Source organism: Equus quagga, chromosome 1 (genome assembly GCF_021613505.1).
Source record: "Equus quagga isolate Etosha38 chromosome 1, UCLA_HA_Equagga_1.0, whole genome shotgun sequence".
NCBI lineage: Eukaryota > Metazoa > Chordata > Mammalia > Perissodactyla > Equidae > Equus > Equus quagga.
The window spans coordinates 127155526-127179488 of NC_060267.1; the positions used below are offsets into that span (position 1 = coordinate 127155526).

At 37.2% G+C, this 23963-nt stretch overlaps 1 protein-coding gene across 3 annotated transcripts in view; it reads left to right on the forward strand.

Annotated features, from left to right (window-relative positions):
• The window catches only part of FHIT (fragile histidine triad diadenosine triphosphatase), a 1344516-nt gene that overhangs the window by 594734 nt on the left and 725819 nt on the right, over positions 1–23963 (forward strand). For all 3 annotated transcript variants that reach the window (XM_046685108.1, XM_046685118.1, XM_046685128.1), the window contains one exon: positions 13697–13816. In XM_046685108.1, the coding sequence (XP_046541064.1) occupies positions 13714–13816 (103 nt within the window). In that variant the 5' untranslated portion in view covers positions 13697–13713. The remainder of the gene's footprint in view (positions 1–13696; positions 13817–23963) is intronic.

Genomic DNA, 23963 nt, shown 5'->3' on the forward strand with positions numbered 1-23963 from the left:
CCCTTTAAATAGCTTCTCCAGTGCCTGGTCACGGTAGAAAATAAAAGTATGCAGAAAAGACAACAGAATTGATTCCAAACCCATTTTGCTCAGAGGAAAATCATCATTAATTTCTAGATACTTCTTTGTACATGGACACACACAAATGAGTTTTAAATATTTTTGTATGTGTACTCACTATTCTTTGAAAGTAAATGATTATCACGTTTATGTAGTGTAAGGCTATATTTTATAATTATGTAAATATGTTTATACATATTACAAATATAAAGTTCTGTCTTCCTTATTTGTATTTCATTTTCTCATTGGATGAATCAGCTACAGAGCTGATATGATTATTGGTGGGTGGTGTGGTGTCAAGAACATAACAGGTCCGGAGAGCTCTGGGGCAGTACCAGGAGTAGGTGTAATGACTTGTCAGGAAGCTGACAATGAATAGGCAGGAATAGGGGGTTCTTGGTCCTCACTGCACATTAGAATCACCATGAGGACTCCTAAACATAAGAAAAAATCCAAAAAAGATGTTGATGTCCACGTCTCAGCCAGACCAATTACACTGAAATATCTGGGAATGGGCTGTTGGTAAGGATGTTGAGAAATCAGAACCTTCATTCCCTGATGGTTGTAATGTAAAATGGTGGAGTTGCTAAGGAAAACAGTGTGGCAGTTCCTCAAAAAGTTAAATACAGAGCTTCCATATAACCCAGCAATTCCCCCTGGGTGTATACCCAAGAGAATTGAAAACATATGTCCACACAAAAGCTTTTACCTGAATGTTCATAGCAGCACTATTCGTAATAGACAAAAAGTAAAAACAAACCAAATGTCCATCAACTGATAAGTGGATAAAAAATATGTGGTATAAACATACAATGGGATATTATTCAGCCTTCAAAAAGAATGAAGTATTGATACATGCTACAACATGGATGAACTTTGAAAACATTGTGCTAAGTGAAAGAAGCCAGGCACAAAAGGCCACATATTGTATGATTTCATTTATATGAAATGTCTAGAATAGGCAAATCCACAGAGACAGAAAATAGATTAATGATTGCCAGGAGCTATGGGGAGGGGAAAATGTGAAGTAACTGCTAATGGATATGGGGATTTTTTTTGAGTGATGGAAAATTCTGGAATTAATAGTGATAGTGCACAATTTTGTGAATATACTGAAAACCACAGAAATATATGCTTTAAAAGGGTGAATTTTATGGTATGTGAATTATATCTAATTTTTTAAAAATCTTAGAAAAAAGTGTATGGGAATGGGGCACAGGGACTTTTTTTTAAGCTCCTGAGATGATTTTCATGTACAACAGTAAAGATCTTGTCCCTGCTTACCTTTCAGACTCGTTTCCTCACCTCTTTGTCTTGCTCACTGTTCTCAGACTCCACTGTCCCACTGGTCCTTCCATTCCTCTAAGACCTTGAAGTCATTCTTGCCTAGGCACTTGCTGTTTCTTCCACTTGGGACCTTCTGTCCCCATACTCTTACATACAGTGGGTTCCTCATCATCCATGTCCCAGATCAAATGTTAGATTCCCTTTCCATTGACACTAAACCTGTCACTTCCCTCCCCTCCAAGTCATTAGCTATTTTTGCACCCTGATTATTTCCTTCCAGTCACAATCAGAAATAGTTTTGCTTGTTGACTGCTTTATGGTCTCCACCAGTTCCTCACTCTGCATCTAGAATGCTCCATGAGAGTTAAGGGCCTCATCGGGCATGTTCACCACTAGAATAGTATTTAGAATATGGCAAGTATATAATAAATATTAGTTGAATGAATAAATAAATGATTAGAGTTTAGTGAGCAACCAATTCAAGGAAAGATGATTTCAGTGTAGGCAATCCCTGAAAATCTTTTTAGGAGAAGGGGAAGGAATCAGTAAGAGTGCCATAAGAGATGCTAAACAAGCAAAAGTTGCAAAATATTAAAGTGACAAGGGAGACAGGAGATGGAGAGGTAGCTACTGAAGTGAGATCTTGAAAAAGCAGTTGGCATTTTGAAACACCTGTGTGTCTCCTGTTTATAAATAGCTGAGCTTCAGTATTTTTTTGACTTGTTAACAATTGAAAAATTTTCTTTAGTGACACCATAGGTTGATGACTTAATATACTTTACTAAAAATTGTTTTTTTCTTTGTAAAACTATCAGAGGTACACTTTTGTTTGCTTGAATTCTGAGATGCTTCAGGCTGTCTTCTCTCTCTCTTTGTTCTTCTTATCATCTTGTGGGATACTGTTACACTGTCTCCTGTGGAATTTTGACATATGCCTATAAGTTTAGAATGTTTTATAAGTCATCTAAACCTAACTGTATGTCGCCAGCTATCCATTTATGTACCTTGATTGTTTTCCAAGTCATCAATAAAATGTATTTGAGAGCCTGGCCAACTGAAAGTGTGTTGTTCCTCAGAGGGCAGGACATTTTTCCTGGGAAGGTTAGTCTTGGGATGTATTAGCCAGCAGCTTTTCAAGCTCATTTTCATTTTTGGTTAATATTTGAGACCCCGGTTTTTAAATGAAGTGAATTGAAGTAGAAACATGTGTACCAGTTGGTAGAAGTGTCTGTAGTTATTTGTGGTATGGCTTCTTCTGATGATCCCCAAAGAAGGGGTTGGTCATGCCCTCTAGGCTTGATGTAGATTCCTGCCATTTGCTGAGTCATGGCAGGATATCAAAGTAGCAGATTATTTTTAAAGTAAATGCTATCACCTCCAGCCATAAGGGAATAACACACCTATTTTCCAAAGTAACGGAAAATACAAGTTTTCATTGTTTTAACAAAAAGAACAGTATTTCTTTTTCATCACGTCTGGCTTTTTCGTTGCCTGAGAGATGTCAGTTTTCATGGCAGATTGTTTTAGATAGAATAGTTAGAGGAAGTTGTTTCCCCCTCCATTACATTTCTAAGTAATGACAAGTTTTTATTAGAGATTTGGAGAATGAGAGAATGCCCAGTGCTGACAAAATTAAGGGGAAATGGGCCTTCTCCCTACATTACTTTTGAATGTAAATTTTAAGAAACATTTTCTGAGATATTTAGCATCAATATTAATAGACTTGAAGGTTCGATATCCTTTGAACACAGTGATCCACCAATCTAGGAATTGATGCATGAGAAGTAATCAAAGAAATGCATAAATGGTGATTTATGAAGGACCTTCCTCGTAGGGTTGTCAAGAGGATTAAGTAAGATGTTACATAGAAATTGCTCAGAATGATGAAAGTATGGAATAAATATTAGCTGTTATTTCTATTTAATCAGATGCTACTTTTTAACTGGCACTGGTATAGAGAGGTTAGCAATCATCTAACAGCAGTGCATGCCAAAATATGATTTTATTTTTTAATTTTAACTAACAATTGTATACTATTTATGTGGCAAGCACTATTCCAAACAACGTGCCAATATTAGCTTATGTGTTAGTCGATAATTAATAATTGTTAATTGAATAAAATTTGGTGTTACTTTTTGCCAGGTAAAATACTAACAACAATATGATGATTAGCATTTATCAAATACTTTACGTGTACACTTGAGAAGAAGCTACTATTGCTATCCCCAATTCACAGACTAACCCTAGAGTTGTGTTCTTAACCTCATCATCCCAGAGGTTCTGCTAGAGTTGGGCTAGGATGGAGAATCCTATTGTTAAGAATCTATTGTTTTAGAAAGCTCCTAAGACAATTTCAATAAACCTAGTTTTGGAACTAGTGGTCTGAAAGCACCTCTCAAGCTTTAATGTGCATACCCCACAACTGGGAATCTTGTTAAAATAAGTATTGGTGCAGTAGATTTGGGGTGGAACCTGGGAATCTGCATTTCTAACAACTCTCAAGTGATGCAGATGTTGTTGATCAGCAGACCACGTTTTGAGTAGCCAGCCTAATATACTGCTTGTGGAAATAATCAGACTTTACATTTGTCCAAAAAAAAAAAATCATTCCCTGTAGGGAAAAGGGAGAGAGTAATTATGAAATGGGGTCTTGCTAGGATTTTGTATTCTCATGAGCCTGGTAAGTGCATTTGCTAAAGTCTCGAGTTTCTCAAACTTGTGTTGTTGGGTTTTGAAGGGTCCTCACATTCTCAGAAAGGAGTTTATATTTTGTGTTCTCCATTTGATGAAATAATATGAAAATAATAGATGTAGGCGTGTATTCTGAGTCACCAGTTGACTGTCTTAAAAGAGAGTACTGCCACGTAGTTTTGGCACCAAGGGATCCCCTAAAGTGACTATTATTTTTAATTTAGTGTTTCTGAAAGTGAGGTCCATGAAGTCCTAGATTCCCAAGGTTTAGAAATCTTTAAAGAGTATCTTCTATAAATAGTATCCTCTAGAAGAGACCTTCTAAGGTTCAGAGAGAATCTGAGTAAACCGCTTGACTTGCCAGACTTACTCAGCATCTGTGAATGAGAGGACTGGAGCTAAGTAATCTCTTAGTACCTTTTCTGCTCAAGTTCTAGAGTTGATTTTTCTTTTGTGGGACAAGGTTAGAAGCACATATTTTAGTTGGGCATTAACATAACGTCTGAAAGCAAACCAGGAAGAAATATGATCTACCCTGAAATGAGCTGTTGTCATCTCCTGTTGTAAATGGTTGTGAAATTTCGCATTTTGGAACATTTGCTTTTGTGGCCATTGAACCTTTTCCCAATACAAATTAGGTTGCCTATCTAGCCTTAACAGAAAAATGACTGATCAAATCCACTGAGTCACAAAATTAGTTGTGAATTGTAGAGACCTTTTCATTACTTCCTTTCTGTTTACTAAATTTTGAAGACAGAGTTCTAAAAATAATGTGATGCTGTTGGCTGGTGAGAATTACGGGAGATAGAGAAGTAGGGATTGGTTATAGGTGGTAGAGATATGTTATAGAAGGTAGACAGGTCAAGAGAGGGTACAAATGACTTCCATAGTTGAAAATATGGGAAATAGGGACTCACTGTATACCTTGAAGTCACATATTTTTAGTTCACAACAAAATGTTATTACTAAGGAATACAAGCTTAGAAAGTTAATTGGCTAAAATTATAAAACCGTGGTTTTTGTTAACATACTTCTGTTGTTTGATTCTAAAGAAACACATACAAGCCTCAGTAGTGTCTCTGTAGTGAACCGATTCCCTTCTATTTCTGTCTTAGGTCAGGCCCACTCATAAGTCTAAGGGCCTAAACCTTAGGCTGAGGTCTCTAGCCCAATGCTTGGTTCTCTGGATGCCGGAAGCCATCATCTCCATATTTATTAAGAAACAGAGATCCCAGGAGATGATTTTCCCCAGAGAACTCAACAGAATATTGGTCCATCCAGCCCTCGTATTTGGTAAAAAAGATTCAGCAATTTTCTTTTAGCTTAAAATAAAATTGCTTTCTGCCATTTTCATGTGAGAGGAAAGTATTTAATATTTATCTCAGCCTTGCAGACAGTTTGAGATCCTGGAGATGTAGGAATTTTTCCATCACACAATATTGGTTCTTACACTTTTTTCTACTTTTTGTTCCTTTTATAGTTCCTGGAGTATTTTTCTTCTCCACTGAAATTAAAACTTGAGGAAGCATGTCTGCTAGCAGCACATGGGCAGAATTTTAGTGCAATTAGAGAAGAAGCACATTTGGATTTGAGCAAGGAAATATAAACATATTACCATTTAGGGGTACCTATGTCATGTGACAGACATAGTGAGATGTGCTTCACACACTCTGTCGCCCTCTATTTTCTGATGAGATATCTGAGGGTGTGAATTTCAGTTAATTGCTGATGATCAGGGAGTGGCAGAGCCAAGACTCAAGTGTGCGTGTTTTGAACTCTAATTCTAGCTCTTCGTGCTTCCTCTCAACAAAGGGTAGTTTATGAGTTGTATGGACATATCAAAAAGGAAGGAATAGTGAAGAGGTCAGTGGGTAGTCAACATTTCAAATTGTTGGCAGGCTAAACTCATGAGAAGAAATGTAAAAGAAACACATGAGCTTGTTGGTAAGAGTGGTGCCTGAGAAGGAGAGAAATGAGAGGCAGGGTAGCTTTGGGTAGAGGAAAATGGGAAATAAACCTAAAATGTAACACTAGGAACTAGCTTGATGGATGAATATCAGAATGAATATAATCAGTAGTCAGATGGATTGAGGCTGTCTCCCAAATGTCATTAGGAAGAAATAAAAATATGAGAAGACTGAGAAAAGAGTTGAGAGGGAGAATGAATAGAAATGTTAGATAGAATTCCTGAAAGGCAGAAAAGTAAACTGAGGTCAGCGGATATTTGAAGAAATAATGACCAAGAATATAAAGAATGCAATGAAAACTGAAGACCTCATATGGAAAAGGTTAATATGCCACTAAAACAAAAGGAATCAGGAAAGTAGTCAGTAGTTGGTTGAACAATGTCCCCCTGAAAAGGAACCTCAGAATTTAACCTGAATTGGAAATAGGATCTTTGTACAAGTAGTTAGTTAAAATGAGGTTATCCTGGATTAGAGTGGGTCCTAATCCAACGACTTGTGCCTTCATAAGAAGAAAAGACGCACAGAGAAGATGGCCCAGTGAAGATGGAGGCAGAGACTAGAGTGATGCATTACAAGCCAAGGAATGCCAAGGGTTATCGTCAACCACCAGAAGCTAGGGAGAGGCAAGGAGGCATTTTACCCTAGGGTCTTTGGAGGGAGCATGGCCCTACCGACACCTTGATTTCTGGCTTCTGGCCTCCAGAACTGTGAGAGAATAAATTTCTGTTGTTTTAAGCCATCCAGTTTGTGATAATTTGTTACCATAGCCCTCAGAAACTAATATGTAGTCCTATACTTAGACCTTTTAACAAAAGCCGGGCAATTTTGAGATAAAAACTAGATCATCCTCCAGTGAACAGGAATCTGATTGTCACTGGACTTTTCTCCATAGCAACACTAAAATGTGAGAGGGCAAAGGAATAACAGTCTCAAAGGAATGATACAAACAAACTTTAAGCTTAGGATTTTATTTCTCATTACTTTATTTAAGTGAGAGTAAAATAAAGATATCATTCTGTATAATTTCTCAGTTTTCCACACATAGGACCTCTCTGAAAGTAATTTTAGAGAATGTATTCCAGCGAAAAAAAGAACAGGAGGAAGAAATGAAATGCAGTGAATAACAGCAAGTGGGGAATTTAGTGATTTTTGTATAAATAAGCAATGACAACTTTAGTTTCTAGCAATGTGATAGGATAATCAGAAATTTTCCACTGAAAAATAACTTGAAATGCTGTATAAAATACACAACTATTCACAGAAAGGTATAGCTGAGCTTTGAAAAAGGCCGAAAACCTAAGGGGAAGCTAAAATTCAAAAGAGGAAGTAGTGCTGAGCCCATTGCTGCCTGTGAGTGGGATGTCTGCAGACCTTTGTCAATAAGATAAATGAAAAATAAAATTGCTGGAGTAGGCAGTGGAAACCCCCCCCAACCCGCTCCCCACCACTAAAAGCACATAACCAAAGCCAGCATATCAATAACTATTTGAAATTATAATGCAATATTATTTCAACACTTCAGAAATTGGACCTAGGGAGGAGGGGAAATGAGATGTGAAAGAAATCCAAGGTGGTAAGAATATACTGAGGACATAGATATCGATCTTCTTTTAGATATTGATGGGGAAATTGAGCATTAGTATGGATTGTAATAAGATAAGAATAACCACTATTGAAATAAAATAGAATGTATAATTTTCATATCCACAGGAAAAATGCTTGATCTAGCCAGTGGAAGGTAGGACAGAGAAAAAAGTAAAACAAAAAGATGAAATAGGGTGTTGAAAATAAGCTCAAAGAATAATTGGCATAAAGGTTTGGGCTTTAAAGTAATCAAGACAGATTATCCAATGGATAGAAAACAATGCGAGAATATATTGGTTATAAAAAAGATTTAAAAGAACACAGGTTGAAATGAAGGGGATGGAAAAAGTTACACTTGTCAAATACAGACAAAAAGAAAAGGGAACAATAGATCAAGGGAGTAAAGCAAGCATGAACATATTCACATGCAATAATATAGAAAGCAGGTATTTATGGCATTTGACATTGATCGAGTAATTGAGTTAGAAATCTAATGGTCTTTTCAGAAACTGTTGAAACAATGAGACAGAAAGTCAGCAGAGAAAGAGAAGATTTGAATAACAATGGAAGAATTTGATCTATCGTGTCTATAGAACTTACCCAGCAGATGCAGAATATATTTTATTTTGGAGGGCAAGTGGATTAGGCACAAGTTTCATCTTTTAATGGATCAGGAAGGAAGCCTCAAATTCTAAAAAAAACATTATAGAGGTTCTTTTCTCTAACTACAGTGCTTTAAATCAGTCGTCGTTAACAGAAAGATAGCAAAAACATCCCGTACATTTGGAAATGAAAAGACATATTATGAAATAACCCTCAGGTTAAATAGGAAATGATAACAAGAATAGCAAAATTGTAGAGCTGAATGATAATAAAAGCACAGTAGGTGAAAATTTGAGAGAGATAGCTAATTGAATACTTTGAAAGCAATATATAGCTTTTGTTACCCAAGAGAAAAATACGAAGTCTGAAACCCCATAAGCTCAATGTTTGACTCAGGTAATTAGAAAAACTGTAACATGGTAAATCTGAAGAAACAAGGAAAAAAGAAATAAGGGTAAACAAATATAAGTGCAGAAAATAAGCAACAAAGTAGAGATAATAAAAGCAAAGAACCAAAAAATGGTTCTTTGAAAAACTTAATAGTTTAGACATAATTCTTGCAAGATAAATGAAGAAAAACATGTATAAATTATGAATAAACAAAAGAAAAAATTGGTAGAAGAACTAATTATGGATTACATTTTAATCTGTTAAAATAATATGATGAATTTTTTGCCCATAAAGATGCAAATTTAGATGAAAAGGATACATGGTGAAAAAATTGATGCAAAAAAACCCCCAATCAGTAACCATTAAAAAAATTGTAATGATTATCAAGACTTTATCCTCCTTGCAATATAAAAAGAGGCCCAGACAGTTTGACAGGTGAATTCTATTTAACTCTCAAAGAACAGAAAATCCTTGTTTATAAAACTTATCATAGAACAAAGAAAAAAAGCCAACCTATTATGTTTGGTTTTGAAAACAAAAGCCAGATTAAAAAAATATTGGCCAAGTTCACTTATGACATTGAAAAACACTAAGAATTCAAATCTAGCAGTGTGTTAAAAATAATACATTATGACTAAGTTGGATTAATCATAAAAGTGAATGGATGTTTCAGTGTTTAAAAAAGTCTGTTACTGTAATTTACGACATTAACGGCAAAGAACAAGAAATGGTGTCAGCAATGATAAAGAAAAAGCTTTTAATAAAATTGTTTTTTCTTTTTTCAGTGGAATCAGTCCTTAGCAAATTTGAAATAGGGAATATTTTTTTTAGCTTGATAAAGGCTTTCTGCTAAAAACCTATGGCCAACGTCATTCTTAATGGAAAAAACAAAACTTTAAACTCATTCCTTTTACGGGTGAAAACAAAACAAGGATGCCTGTGTTACTTGTACTTCTCAACACATTGCCAGACACCTGACGATGCAGTAAGACAAAGAGACCAACAGAAGTAGGAGAATTGAAACGAGAGAGATAATTGTCATTATTCCTAAGTAAAATCATTTATATAGCAAACCAACGAGAATCGGCAGAAACTATTAGCAGCAATACAAGAGTTCAGTTAGGTTGACAGCTAGTAAGAGCAACATATAAAAATCAATAGCTTTCCTCTGCACTGGAAGTAACCAGTTATAAACTATGATGATAATAAGAGACCATTTATGATAGTGACATAAACTAAAATCTATCTAGAAATAAGTCTAAGAATTCATAAAACATATAAGGAAAATTTAAAATCCTATTACAAGAGTTTTATTACGGTATTATAAGAGCATAAATGCGGCGTTCATAAATGGATTGATTCAATATTGTGAAGATGTCATATTTCCCCCATGAAAATTTAAATTCAATGTAATTCCAATCAACATCTGAGCAAGAACTTTTTTGAAGGGGCAGAGTTGAATCTGAAATTTATATGGGAGAATAAAGGTAAAGAAGGATTCTATCTTTACATGGCATTAACGTTATACAGCAGGAGTTGGCAAATGACAGCCCACAATCCAAATCCAGGCTGCTGCCTCTTCTTATGAATAAAGTTTTACTGGGACACAGCCACATCCATTCATTTATGCATTGTCTATAGCTGCTTGCATGCTACCATGACAGAGTTGGAGTTGCAATTATAACAGACTGTGTGGCCCGCTGAATCTGGCCCTTTAGGGCAAAAAATTGGCACCCCCTGTTCTCCAGCATCTGGCAAAGAATCAGAGTATAATAAAGTCCAAACTCATTCCTATGTACATATGGGAACTTGGTATAATCATTCCCAACAATTGGTGCTAGGAAAATTGGTTCACAAAAGGAGAAAAATGAAACCATTCCTGTACTTCATACCATAAACAAAACTCCAAGTGGATTAAATACCTAACTGTTAAGAGTGAAAATATAAAGCTGATGGAAATTTAAGAATATATTTTTGTAACCTTATGGAAGAGAAGGGTTTGTTACATAAAATTCACAGAGCACAAACCATAAAAAGAAAGTCTATGAATACATCAAAATGAATGGTTTTTGTTAAATGGAGAGTATGATGAAAAAAACTAACAGATGGTGAAAATATAATTGTCATGTTTAATAGACTAAGATCAATATTTAAATATACTAAGGACTCTGGAAAATCAGAAAACAGAAAGGAGGACACCAGTATGAAAGAGGGCAAAGCATGAATTGGCAATTCAGAGAAGGAGAAACGTATACATGCACATATCAAATTGGAGACAAGCAACATAAAGGTGGCATGCCATTTTGCCTATCATATCAGTAAAAGCTAGGAAATCAGGTATTCTCAAGTGCTGTCAGGGATGTGGGAAAATAGACATTTGCATGTCTTACTTCTGGGACCGCAAACTGGTGCTTATATTTTAGAAAATCTCAGTATGTGTATAACCTAAAACCGAATAATAGGTCTCTAGCATAGATACCCAGGGAAGTACATGTAAGGATGGTCATCACAGTATTACTTGTGGTAAAAGACTGGAGAGAAGCTAGCTCTTCAGCACTAGAGAAATGGACAAGGGAAATTACAGTGGAATACAGCGAGAGGGAATAAGCAGTGAGAAGGAGTGAATTTCATCTATTTATAGCAACGTGACTGAGTCTCTAAAACAATGTTGAGAGAAAAAGGCAGAATGAGATTTAAAGCATGATACAATTTATAGACAAATTTAAAAGCCATATGCAAGAGCCCTATATATTTTGACATATAAGATATTTGTAAAAATGCAATGAAGATTATAAACACAACATTAATTATGAAAAAGTGAAGCCCTGTGGTGGGAGAGGAAAGAATGGGCCTGGGCATAGAGGATGAAGGGGAAATGATGATAAGAAAACTGAAAACCACAGAAGAGCCTTTCACGAACCATTAATCGTAGCTTATCAACTAGAGCCTATGCTTAAGTCAATTCTGTACAATTATCCTTAAGGGGAAACAAACTCTGGGGACGTTATTCCTTCCAGTATTGTTAGCTCCAGGTGCTCACAGAGTGTCATCAGGTATGGTCTCTCTCTATATCTTGGCTCTGCTGGCCTCAGTGTTGGCTCTGATATCAGGCAGACTGTTTTCAGTGTAATCTCTAGCTGTTCCAGGTTCAGTTCTTACCAGTTTTGCAACTCAGCAGAAAGAAAGCTCTTTCTCCATATTGTCAGCAGTAATCCGTGCATGGATTTCCTTCCTTTGAATGCCTCATTTTTTGTCCTGTGTCCACTCCTGAACCAGTCATGTGACAGGGCACTGAGGATGCCTGAGTCACTTTTCTATCCCTAGAACCCGGCAGTAGGAATAGTGCCACATAGAAAATGTGGTAGGATATTACCCAAAGAAAAATCAGGGTGATGTGAGCAGAGCTACCAGATATGACGAGAAAGTGGATGCTGGGGAGGCAAAAAACACAGATAGCTGCGAGGAACTTGAACCAATGCTGTTTATAAAATGATTGAAATGAATTGCCATGTTTATTCTAGAAAAACTGGGGAAAATGAATAAAGGTTAACTCTAAGCATCTGCCACTTGCATGCCACTTGTTTCATATGACCCAGAGGTATAAATCCACGGACTTGGTATGAAAGACAACTACGTAATTGCTGGAGTTGATTGCCTTAGAAGGAATGGATAGTGAACTTCCCATCAATGGGTATATTTAAGCATGGACTAGCCAGCTACTTGGCAAGGATTCTGTAGAGAAGGACCCAAGGGCTGGGAGACCAGTTGGGTTTGATCAGTGGTTCTGAATCATCTAGACAGCTTATTAAAGTATAAATATCTGGGCCCTTCTCCCAAGAGTTTCTGGTTTGGTACATCTGGAGTAGAACTCCAGAATTGCATTTCTAATATGTTCCCAGGTGATGCTGCTGCTCCTGGTCCAAGGAACACACCATGAGGACCACTGTGTTAGATGATTTTCAACATCCTTATTGACCTTTAGTTTTTATGAGATAGTTGTTAATGTTCTAAAAACCAGCATTTGTATCACTGAGGCAAAACTTCCATCTTATTTCTCTGTACCTGAAATGTGTTAAGTTTTGGCTATGTTGGTGCTTCAACAGTAGATGCTATTTGCATGGCCCTCTGTATCTTTTGGGTCATTGGGAACATTAGAATCATTAAACAATTTGTGCTTTATAAAATAGTCAACCATTTTCTGACATGATCCTTTTTGTAATCCTGTTTCTGTTTGCCCATGGGTTGATCTATTTTCATCACTTTTGTAGTGGGATGGTTCCTGAATTAGAAAAATGAAATGATTTCCCAAGGAGAGTGTGTCTTAGTCATTCAGAAAGTAACTTTGTCGTGTGTAGGCATCCAGCTGATGGAAAATCATTCCTTGGTACCCTAGATGCCAAGTGCTAAATCTTCTTCAACCCCATTGCTGTGGCTTTCCCCAGAAAAGAGGACATGAAACACTTCACATACCTTGCTGGCTCTGCATCAACCAGCAATTGTTCTCATCTTGAACTCTATTTTTCGCCTTCTCTTTATCAATTTTTTTCTCTTTAATTTTGGAAATTTTGCTATAATAGTTCTCAGGGAGTGCTCATATGTTTCTCTAATTGTAGGCAAGGTCAAACAGTACTTGTCCTTTCTCTAAATTGCTTTTATATAAACAGAGATAAAACCATTTGAGAAAAGCATTTAAGAATTAGAAGGTTATAGTCAATGCTTAACAATGAAAATTTTCAGCTTAGCAAAGATAATGAAATGGATGGGTAAAAATAAAAAGTGCCTGACAGATAGCACATAGTGGATTTGAGTTAAGGTGGCAAGCAACCTGAAGTGCAGAGAGATTTAAGAAGACTGTTTTGTTGTCCATGTGCAAGCTTCTGCTTGACAACACTAACTCCAGGCAAGGCAAGGCTGGTAGAGAGAGTGGAGTATTTTAGGAGGACTTACCCAGAATACATCTTAGTGGATATTAAATGGGGAACAGTTTAAATGAAGTCTTCTTTGCAACTAAGAATCTTTAGTAATGGAATTTGCTTTCTTTAAAGTGATACATGATCTGAGTTTCTCATCAGAATTTTATAAATGCCCATTTCCTAAATCCTCTTCTCTTTCAGACTTTAATTGTGTGGAAATGTCATTCAGATTCGGCCAGCATCTCATCAAGCCCTCTGTGGTGTTTCTCAAAACAGAACTATCCTTTGCCCTCGTGAACAGGAAACCTGTGGTACCAGGACGTATCCTTTTTTTTTTTTAACAGAGGAAAAATAAAAAAGCCTCTGTAGCTAACAGACCAAATGAATACAGGATTGGCCTCCAGTGTCTGTCTGAAAAGGTAAACAACGAATCTGCCTCGCTCCCGCTTTGGGAAAACCAGGTAAGGTGTTACTCACATTTATTCTGAATCCAGTTGGTGGCACCAGTAATATGCTTGATCAATGTTGCAGAACTTCTGAAAAGAGTTGCTTGGCAACCATGGCTTTGGAGGTGAATTTTTGCTTGACCTTTTGACTGTCGTAGCTGTGTAAATAAATAGGTGCTTCTAAAATGGGCCCAACGAATGTCATGGGCACATTTTTTTCAGTTATCGATTGTGAATTTTAATAGTAAGAGATTGGGTAGCACTTTTGTGATGTGGAAGTAAGGTATTACACGAAGATTTGAGATTCACTTGGTTTCTTTACCTCTTGGAGGTCATTCAAACTATGAGTTTTAATTAAATTCATACACGTAAACATACTTACCAAATATTTTTTTCATGTTAGCATCCGAAATAGCATTTTTTCTTGAAAGCATCCCAGCTTCTACATCATTGTCCAGTGTCACTGGTGGTAGAGTTGTTTTATTTCCCTCTGACCGTCGAGTCTTTTCTCCTATTGACTTCAGTAGGAGCTTTCCTTTTGCAGTGGGAGTAGCAGGAATTGGTGAAATGCTCTACAGAGTTATTTTTATGTTGTTGAAATTATTACTCATGACTGTGTGCATATGACTTTTGTACTGACTCTTCAGATTTCTCTTTCTCTTTCCCCCTTAACATAATTTACTATGTAGAGGGCAACAAAGTATAAAATTTCATATTTTTTTTTTAAAGATTGGCACCTGAGCTAACAACCGTTGCCAATCTTCTTTTTTTTTTTCTGCTTTATCTCCTCAAACCACCCCCCCCCAACCCCCCGTACATAGTTGTATATCTTAGTTGCAGGTCCTTCTAGTTGTGGGATGTGGGACGCCGCCTCAACGTGGCCTGACGAGCGGTGTCATGTCCGTGCCCAGGATCTGAACCCTGGGCCGCCGCAGCGGAGCGCACGAACTTAACCACTCAGCCACGGAGCCGGCCCCTAAAATTTCATATTTTAAAATAATAAGTATTTTTCACACTGAAACATGATTTTACTTTGAAATAAATTTCTCAGTAATTCTGAGTCTACAAATATGTCAAGATTTTTTCCAGAATTAGTTACATTTTTTTCAGGAGGAATTTTCAAAGTGCTTGAGAACTTTATGAAGTATCTTCTTTGTTAGCCATGTAACTATTGTACATTGAAAAAAATACAAATAAGAAAACACGTACCAAAAGATAATTGTGATTTTATAATAGACTTCCAAATTCTTTGAACCCAAATTTTAACTGAATAAATTTTGTAAATTTAACTAACTAATGATCACAGTGATAAACTAGTAAATAATATTATGTAAATTTTTTCTTGATAATATTTAACTCTTCTTTTAAATTTATAAAAATAGTCTAAATTATCAATACTCAATATTATAAAATTTCATTCTTCTGTTTAGTGACCTAGAAAAATAAACACTGGAATGATTTATAAAGGTCCTATGAAACAGAACTTTTAAATTGTATATCAATTTTATATTGAGTTCTTCTAAAAGACCTTGAAGTTCTTGAAATAACACAAGCATTTTATTTTTTCATTTGATTTTGCTGCAAGTTTGTGGTTGTCTTTTTCCTTTGAGGAATTTTATTTTTTAAGCCAAATGGGAATTCTGGTGTCAAAAGAATATGGTTTAAACGCCATCTTCTCTTTGGGTGCCAGCTTTAATTGGCTTCTGTCAAAGCACTGCAGGAACCTGAGATGAAAATGTGAATTTAGATGAGCAAATCTTAATACCTTCGACTGAGAAAATGTGAGGTTATAGAGTTGCACTGCTTTCTTAATGTTTAATAATGGCATGAACTTTACTTTGTGATTTTTTTTTCTCATATCTTGATAGTAAGAAATTATGGTCTTTTTAACCAACTCTGACAGTGTGATGTGTAAGATCTGGGTCATATATGTGTTTGAACTCAAGAAAAGTTGAGATGTCTACTTGTAAAGAAATGTTTATACTGCAATAGTGAGCAATCAGTGAATGATGACTAGTTTTGTTCCAGATGGCACTGGGATCGCCATTTTGGAAACGAGTCCTGGACAGTTAGTTACCATATCTCTGAGTAAATGCCAAGGACATGGGGAACACTATTAAAATCAACAGGCCTCAGTTTGTTTGGAAGGTAGCAAGAAGGACCTGGCCCTTTCTGAGGATGAGAACAGTGAGAAGCAGAACGTATTTGTAATCAGTATGCTCTGTGAGGCTATTTCACATCTACATTGTTGAAAGTGGTCTCAGGGCTAGTAGATAACGTATTTAGACAATCCTTTTTATATGATGATTTTGTAACTTTTTATTTTACTGTATCTTTGTAAACTCTGTTAGTAGCACCTGTGAGAAGAATCTTAATAAGTTACTCGTTTGCTTGCAGAAAGTGATATTCTTTTGTCCTGTGATTTGAGAATTGAAGATGTGGATAGCTCTGCACACTAGCGTTTCGTAAAATAAATGATGAGATGTCTGCAGTGGGCTTTAATCTTCCCCCAGTGTTCTCTTCTGTCTGCCCTGGATAAGCCCCCTGGTGTGAGTCTTCCATGTCTTCTAGCTTTTTGCACCCTCCTGGTCCCTGGACTTCTCCAATCTAGCCAACACCTCCTTTTAAACCATAGCCGTGATCATATCACTCTCCTATTTTCCTGCAAACAAACCATGAATGGATCTCCTTTATTTTTATTTTTTTGAGGATAATGTTTAAACTCCTTATCATAGTTTTAAAAGATTTTCCTTATCTTGACCTAACCCACTCCCTTTCCAGCTATTTCCTAAACAGGTGTTGTATTTCTCTTTACCATCCTTTTTCTCCCTTTACCCCACCTCTTTCTTTGTCTTGAAATACTTCCCATCCTTTTCATTTCAATTAAAGTGGTTTGATACCTGTCCCACCCTCTTAGGAGAAAAATGCTCTGTCCTTTTTGTGACATTTGGTGCCTTAATCATATGTTGATTCATTCAACAGTTTATTACTGAGCTCCGACTCTCTTCTAGGTGCCATGCCAAACGCTTATCGCAATCTGCATCATATCAGAACTGTGCTCATTCCTGTTTGTCTCTGCACTGAGTCATTATTTCCTGGGAAGGAGTGGGGCCAGGACCTGCTCTAGCTGGCACATCTCTTTTTCTCTTAGCATCCAGAAGTACTATGCTGACTGTGAACATCAGGAGCATATGGATTGTTTCAATTAATGGAATGGGGCAATATGGGTCTGCTGAAATCCTGTCTTTTCAGTATTCCCATGCATAAAGCTAAGTCTTGTCACCATTTTATCCCAGATTTTTAAATATCATATCCAAGCTGTGTTTTCCCAAATTTCCCTTCGTGCTTTGTCAGTTACAATCCTGTTTACATTTCTGTGTAACAAGTGTACAAAGTTAAGTCTAAAAGCAGTGAATAAATTTGTGGCAGATGGGAAAAGATTCTTTTCCGTTTTTTTACATGCTAATTTGTCAATGGACAAGTCTGTATTTTAAGGGCAGTATGTTGGCATCTTCATGTAAACTGGAACATTTCACTGTGTATTTTTGATGACTTCTTTTTAAAAACAGTATTCAGGTGGCCTTTGGGGGAATGTGCGATTCACAAGAGACTTGTAAATGTCATCTTTGAACTTGTGTCCCCTCTAACATTTTGCTGCCCCCCAACTGTTTTTTCTTAAGGCTTTGCTGGCCTGACTTTTTCATTTCTTTCAGAGGAGGAAAAGAACTGTCAGATCAGGGGCCGAAGATATGCTTTTGAAGCAAGACTATTTGCTTCATTCTTAAAAGAGCCACTTCTGTCTCTCCTTGTCTCCACCTCAAGCAAACACTTCTGTTCATTGCAAAGTGTTTAAAGCTGATTGAATAGGCTTTGGCCTCTGTGGTGCAACACTCTAGAAGAATATGTCAGAATGGCTTTAATCCATTAATTTCTTCTTACTGGAAAATGTTTTTCAGAGTGTCTTGGTGAGAGAACAGAAACATTGTGGAGATTGCATCTTCAGAATTCTGCAGTGAACATTTTATTCATGTGCCTCAGTGTAGCCCAGCTGTTGTTCGAAGCTTAAATAAATTTGAACCAATGTGGTTAATACTTCTCCTCACTCCCTCCCCTTGCATTGTGCTGTGTCTACCTCTCATCTTGAGTTGAGCATGAGAAATGAATTTGAACATTAGTGAATCCATTTGGGGACTGGGCTTTTATTGTAAATAAAATTATTCATTTGTTATGTCCTGTTGTTTTCAGCAGACAGTGTATTGATCTTTGAATTGCTATTCAGAATGGCATAAGGAGCTCTAACATAAGGGGCACATGGCAACATTTGTGGATGGGTTGAATGTGCTATGTAATGACAGAGACAAACCTTGCTTGCTGGCCATACTATATTATACAAATCATTTGTCAACAGTTTATTTAATCAGTTATTAAAAAGAGCAGCTTTTTCCAAATGGTAGGATTGCACACAGAATGTTATCAGGGCCAAACAATGTTAGGGTGATGCATTGAGGACAGCCTTACAAAGTGTATTCGTGAAGAATTAGACTAGGTAACTTAAAAGGCATTTCTGCTGACATATACGTTAGGAATAAAAGTTTGGTACAATGGAAATTGTGCTCTAAGATCCAACAACAAGAGATAAAAATGAAAACTCTGACAAATGCCTTTTAATACAAATTTTACCTTTCCAAACAAGCAATGTTAAGTTTTTTCTGTTTTCAGACCATTGCCATACTGAGTACTCCTGAAATAAATGAAAAAATGAGCAAAAATAGCTTCATTACTTAACAGTGCTTCTTACGGAAGAGATGCTATAGATAAAAGTTCCCTTTTAGTCCTTCCGTAAAAATCAGAAATATTTGTCATTTCCTGAGTAGGTTGTAATCTTGTGAATTTCTTTAATTGTTCAGGAAACCAGTTATTAGTGATCTGATGATCTTTCATTTCTCAAAAGAGTTTCTTTTTAAACCTTCCTGTGCAAATAAAATGAGTGCAAGCACTATTTTAATATCTTTATTACTAAAGATAGATTTTTTGCTCTTAAAATTTCCCTAAGCGTATGTCTTTTTTTCACCCTGTGTGTTCCTATTGTATATTAGCTAGCTTAAAATGCTCTAGGAGAGCTGTTCGAAGATGATCTTGCTTTGTCCAGGGCTGTGATGGGGCAAGTTGATTTCTTGTGGTCATGTTGTTCTTGACTTTGTTTGGTAGCCGATTGTGTCCAAAAGATCTGCATGTTGCAGTGATTGCTCAGTTAGAGCATCTGTTCTCCTGTTTCTATGGGAAAGGTTTCCATATAAATGAGACCTACCTTTGGGTTACTAGAGTACATTGCTACCAATCAGAACCAGTTGTTGATGGCATTGGTCAGAAGGAACAAAGGAAGCTCATGGACGCTTTTATTCTCTAAGCTAACATCTTTTTTCAGTGTCTAGAACCAGCCACAGAGGACCCTGCTAACCTCCATGGCAAGACAAACCTTGTGTGACAGTTGTCCGTCTTGACTTGTCATCCGAGGAATTACTGCACAGAGAGCAAATACATCTCAAAGGCCAGCTCTTCAGCTGGTAGTGAGCTCACGGTGTTGAGGAGGATTCTGAGGCTGCATGCAGGGTCAGCGGGCAGTAATTGTCCTGGGTAGCAGAGGGGAGAGAAGAGCCCTCCTTTCCAGGCTCTTCTTTTCCCCTGTTTATTTTTTGTTCCTGAGCTGAGACTGGCATCTCTATTTTTATTATAGACAGAATGATGGATTGTTGGCACCTGACACTGAGGGAATTAATAGATGCTTTGTATGTGTGCAAGGATTATTTGAAATTGGATGGAGAAAAATGTGGGGATTTTATTCATTTTGCCCTGGCCGCTTCAAATAAAGGTGATTCATCCATGAAACAGTGTGCCTGAAGCATGTACATATTGGTCTTAGACCTCATCCAGGCCTCTTCTTGCTATGTACTGTCTCTGCCTGGCTCCTTGCTATCTGCTGGTCGGTGAGGATACACATGTGGCAACCTTGTGGTTCCTTTGGCCCTTGTGCATAATTACTTAGTTTTGACTGTTTTTCCTTGACCTTGACCTCTTCTCCATAATAGGCCTTACCTTCTAGCTTCAGACCCTCCTGTGGATGGAGCGAGGAGGGCTGGCCTCACCATGGTTATGCATTAGGGCAGGAAAATCCAACTGGTTTTTTGATCAGAGCTTTTAGGAGGTTCCTACATTCTCTCAGAATTGCACAAAGGCTATAGGTCACTTTCAAAAACCAGGAAAAGATAACTTTACAATCTGCCAATCTATATAGAATATTTCTGTTAGTGTGGGGGGACAGGGGGAGTAAAATATTAGAGATGCCCTCTCAACTCTAGCAAATGTTAGGATGATAATTATATGTATTAAAACAACACTGTGAATATTTCTCATATTAATTGCAAAAATGAATATCTTGTAACATGGAAAGCCATTCCCCATTTCTCTTTTTTTCTAAATGAAACTTTCCTCAGGTAATTTTAAACTGTCATGGTTAACAATTACTGAACTCTGTTCATTATATTCTGGGCATATTTTTGACCTGCTTTCCAGGCAAGTCATCAGATTGTGAGGAATAGGAAAAGGCTGGTCATGGTGTTGCCAGCTTTGCACTTGTAACAGAACATAATTAGAAGTAATGAATGGAATAATACATCATTGTTCATAAGAAATGTCATGTAATTAACTCAAATAATGCAAAATATATTCTAATTTCCATTTGGAATTAAATAGATTTGTTAGAACATCAGTATGCAGTTAATGTTTATCCTATATTTTCATACACATATCAAAACTGTTAAACTCTATTGAATGAATATACATGGATTTTCTACAACACAATAAGTCAAGATGGCTTTGTTTTGCTAATAGAGCCTTATGTATATTCCTTAGTTATGATATATACATAATTTATGTATATGTTCAGTTCTTTGAATTATCTTAATTAATTTATATTTATTGCAAATTAATGATCTAATTTATTTACTTAGTTCCCATTTCCTTTCTCAAACTAATTGACTGAAAAAAATAACTATAAATTTGCAAATAGCTCTTGGGCACAAATCCTAAATTGGCCTTATCCTAAGAATTCTCTACAATATTTTAATATCAGCAACGCATTGTTGGTGTCACTGTTTCGTTTTGTCCTTGCTGACCAATAAGCCGTTGAAATGGGCAAGCTGAGTCTCAGGTCAGTGGTGCCCTTATTTCATGGGAGCTAGGACTCGACCCAGAACTCTTGACCCTCATTTCATTGTTCTTTCCACCATCTCTGGTTGCCTTCTTATGGGGAGCAAACCTTTTTGTATCATTGCTAAGGTATTCTGAGGGTGTTTTTACTCTGCCATTTATATTTTGTATTGATCTTTTGGTGGCTTTGCTGTTTTGTCATCATTATCATTTAAGAATAGGATAACCTTGGGGACTTCTGAGAGTTGGAAGGCTTCAGCCTGACTCTTCGCTGCTGTGAGTGTGGGGCCAGGCAGTTTAGCTTGGGTAGCAACACAGTTTGCTCCAAGGTAAAATGAATCCAGGAGGAGAGAAATTCATCTGGCTCTCTAATTCTTCTCTTTTCTAATAGGTTTTGAAATGGCTGTAGTTATCAAGAGATCTTTTCATCTTCAAGATTTATTTCTAGTTCAAGAGATTTGTTGGAACGAAGAATTATCTGTTGAATGCTAATACTTTAACGGTAAACCATGATCCCCTTCCATTCACCAAAGATGATTGCTTTAAAAGTTGTTAAAGAAGGTATGTCAGGATAAAATAAATCAACAGAAATTACATAAAAATCTTTACAGTGTCTCTCATGCAGATGTCTAGATGTCTAGAATACTGGTTAGTATTTTCTATTCTGTTTGGGACCAAGTGACCCAGAGAAGCTTTTCCTCCTGAAGCTATATCTGCAAAGATAAAATTGAAGTTCAGGAATGGAACAGACATTCAGTGGGACTTTTCATATTTCCCTGGAATAAGCATTTAGGGACTAAACAGAAAGGCTGACAACCTTTGGGGAGAGATACCCGTATGTGAGAGAGACCCACATTCACTTTACTAAGAGGCAGCAGCAGAACCAGACCCACTACACTGAACTACACTCCATGCTCCTGTGCTAGGGGACAATAGGTGAGAGAAAAGATAGATGGTTGGAATGAGGAATGCTGTGAGGCTTTTCTCCTCCCTCTGTCTGGGGTAATTTACTCCTACTGAATCTGAAAGTCAAGTGTGAAAGGTGACTCAAAGCCCAACAAAAGGATGTTGGCCTCTTGTTCCTTGGCTTGATACTGGTGGAACTGTGGAACCTGCAGGCTTATGCAGGTACTGCTATCAGAGGGCAGTTCTGTACATTGCAGGCTCCTTAGGAGAGCTTCCCATTTGCTCTATAGAGTTGGGGATTATACAGGAGTGTAGTCCAGGTCTTGCTTCTCATTTGTGCATTTCTGAATGCAAGGCAGGATTGGGCAAGGCTTTTTGGAGTGGTCTATGGTAACAGGGTATGAATTGTCTGAAGAGTAGTGTTCCTGGGAAGAAGATGAGAACAGCTTTTCTACCCCATCCCAACTTTCTGTGGCTTTTGGAGGAAACACACAAGCACCTCAGCAGGCCCCTTGGTTCCTGTTGAGGACCATGAATGTTGGAGTAGTGGGCAGGTGCCACAAGACTGCTTAGGTAGACATTGGTCCAACTAGGCACTGGACTACCAGAAAGGGGACTAGTTCATGGACCACTGGCCAAGTTATAAAGGAAGACATGACTGTCCTTTTGGGAATGAATCCTCAAAAGCAGATAGAGTGAGGGTGAAACTTGAATCCTTTCCTAGAAAAAAAAAACATGTCTATCAACTCTGAACTATGCAAAGACTACCATATTTGCAGAGGCTCCCAACAGATGCAACTGGAGCTAGACCAGGAACACTTGTCCTTTACCTGCCACAGACAAACAGTTGCCTAAGCCCACTCTGCCTCTAACACCAGAGTAGCTCAGCCTCAATGTGGGGTGGAAGTTGGTAGACAGCTCTAAGTGATCAAGGTTGCGTCTCAAGCCTGTGCTACATAGGATATGAAATTTTAATCTGAGACTGGACTGTTAAACTGGAGTGTTTTAATTATGAAAAGTGACTCCAGGTTATAGATTCCGTCCAAGATGTTGTTAAGGGGCCAAATAGGGATTCAACATAGCATGACTGGAAAAGTGAGGGCAAAGAATACAGCTGCAGCATGTCTTCACTTGCACTGAGTTAAGATTCTTCAATCACTGTTTACATAGACAAATGACATAAATCCTAGAGAAAAAGGTGGTTTGTCACTCAATACCAAGTTAGAGAGCAGTGTGTGATTTGTTGATTGCTTTAATTCTTAAGAACAGAATCTTGAATATACCAGTTTGTTGATAAATATTTATGGGATAAATTTAATTTTGATTCAAAACAAGATGGTTAGGTAAGGGAACATTCATTTATTTATTCAACAGATATTTCTCATGGGATGGGGAGAGGATTTTTGGAATGGCCTATAGTAGCCACTGAAGACCTACTATATGCCAGATTCTTCTCATCTCCCTGTCCAATTCTAATCTCAATTTGGCACACTTTTAAGCAGACGTACCATTCTGAGTGTTGAATGCTATTGGACTTTTTTTGCATGACAGCAGCCAAAGTGATCCTATTAAACATGTTGAATCCATGTCACTTCTCTGGTCATATTCTCACAACAGCTTCATATTTTCCTCAAACTAAAGTGAAAGTTATCACAATGATCTACAGGGTTCCTACATGAACTCCTCCATCTATCTCCCACCGCTGACCATTACTCTCTCTGATTTCATCTACTCTCATCCCTGTAGTGGGTTGAATGATGACCTCCCCTCCACCCCCGCACAAAGATATGTCATGTCTTAATCCCTGAAACCTGTGAATGTTACATTACTTGGAAAAGGGTCTTTGTAGATGTAATTAAGTTAAGGATCTTGCGATGAGGAGATCATCCTGGATTAGCTCAGTGGACCCT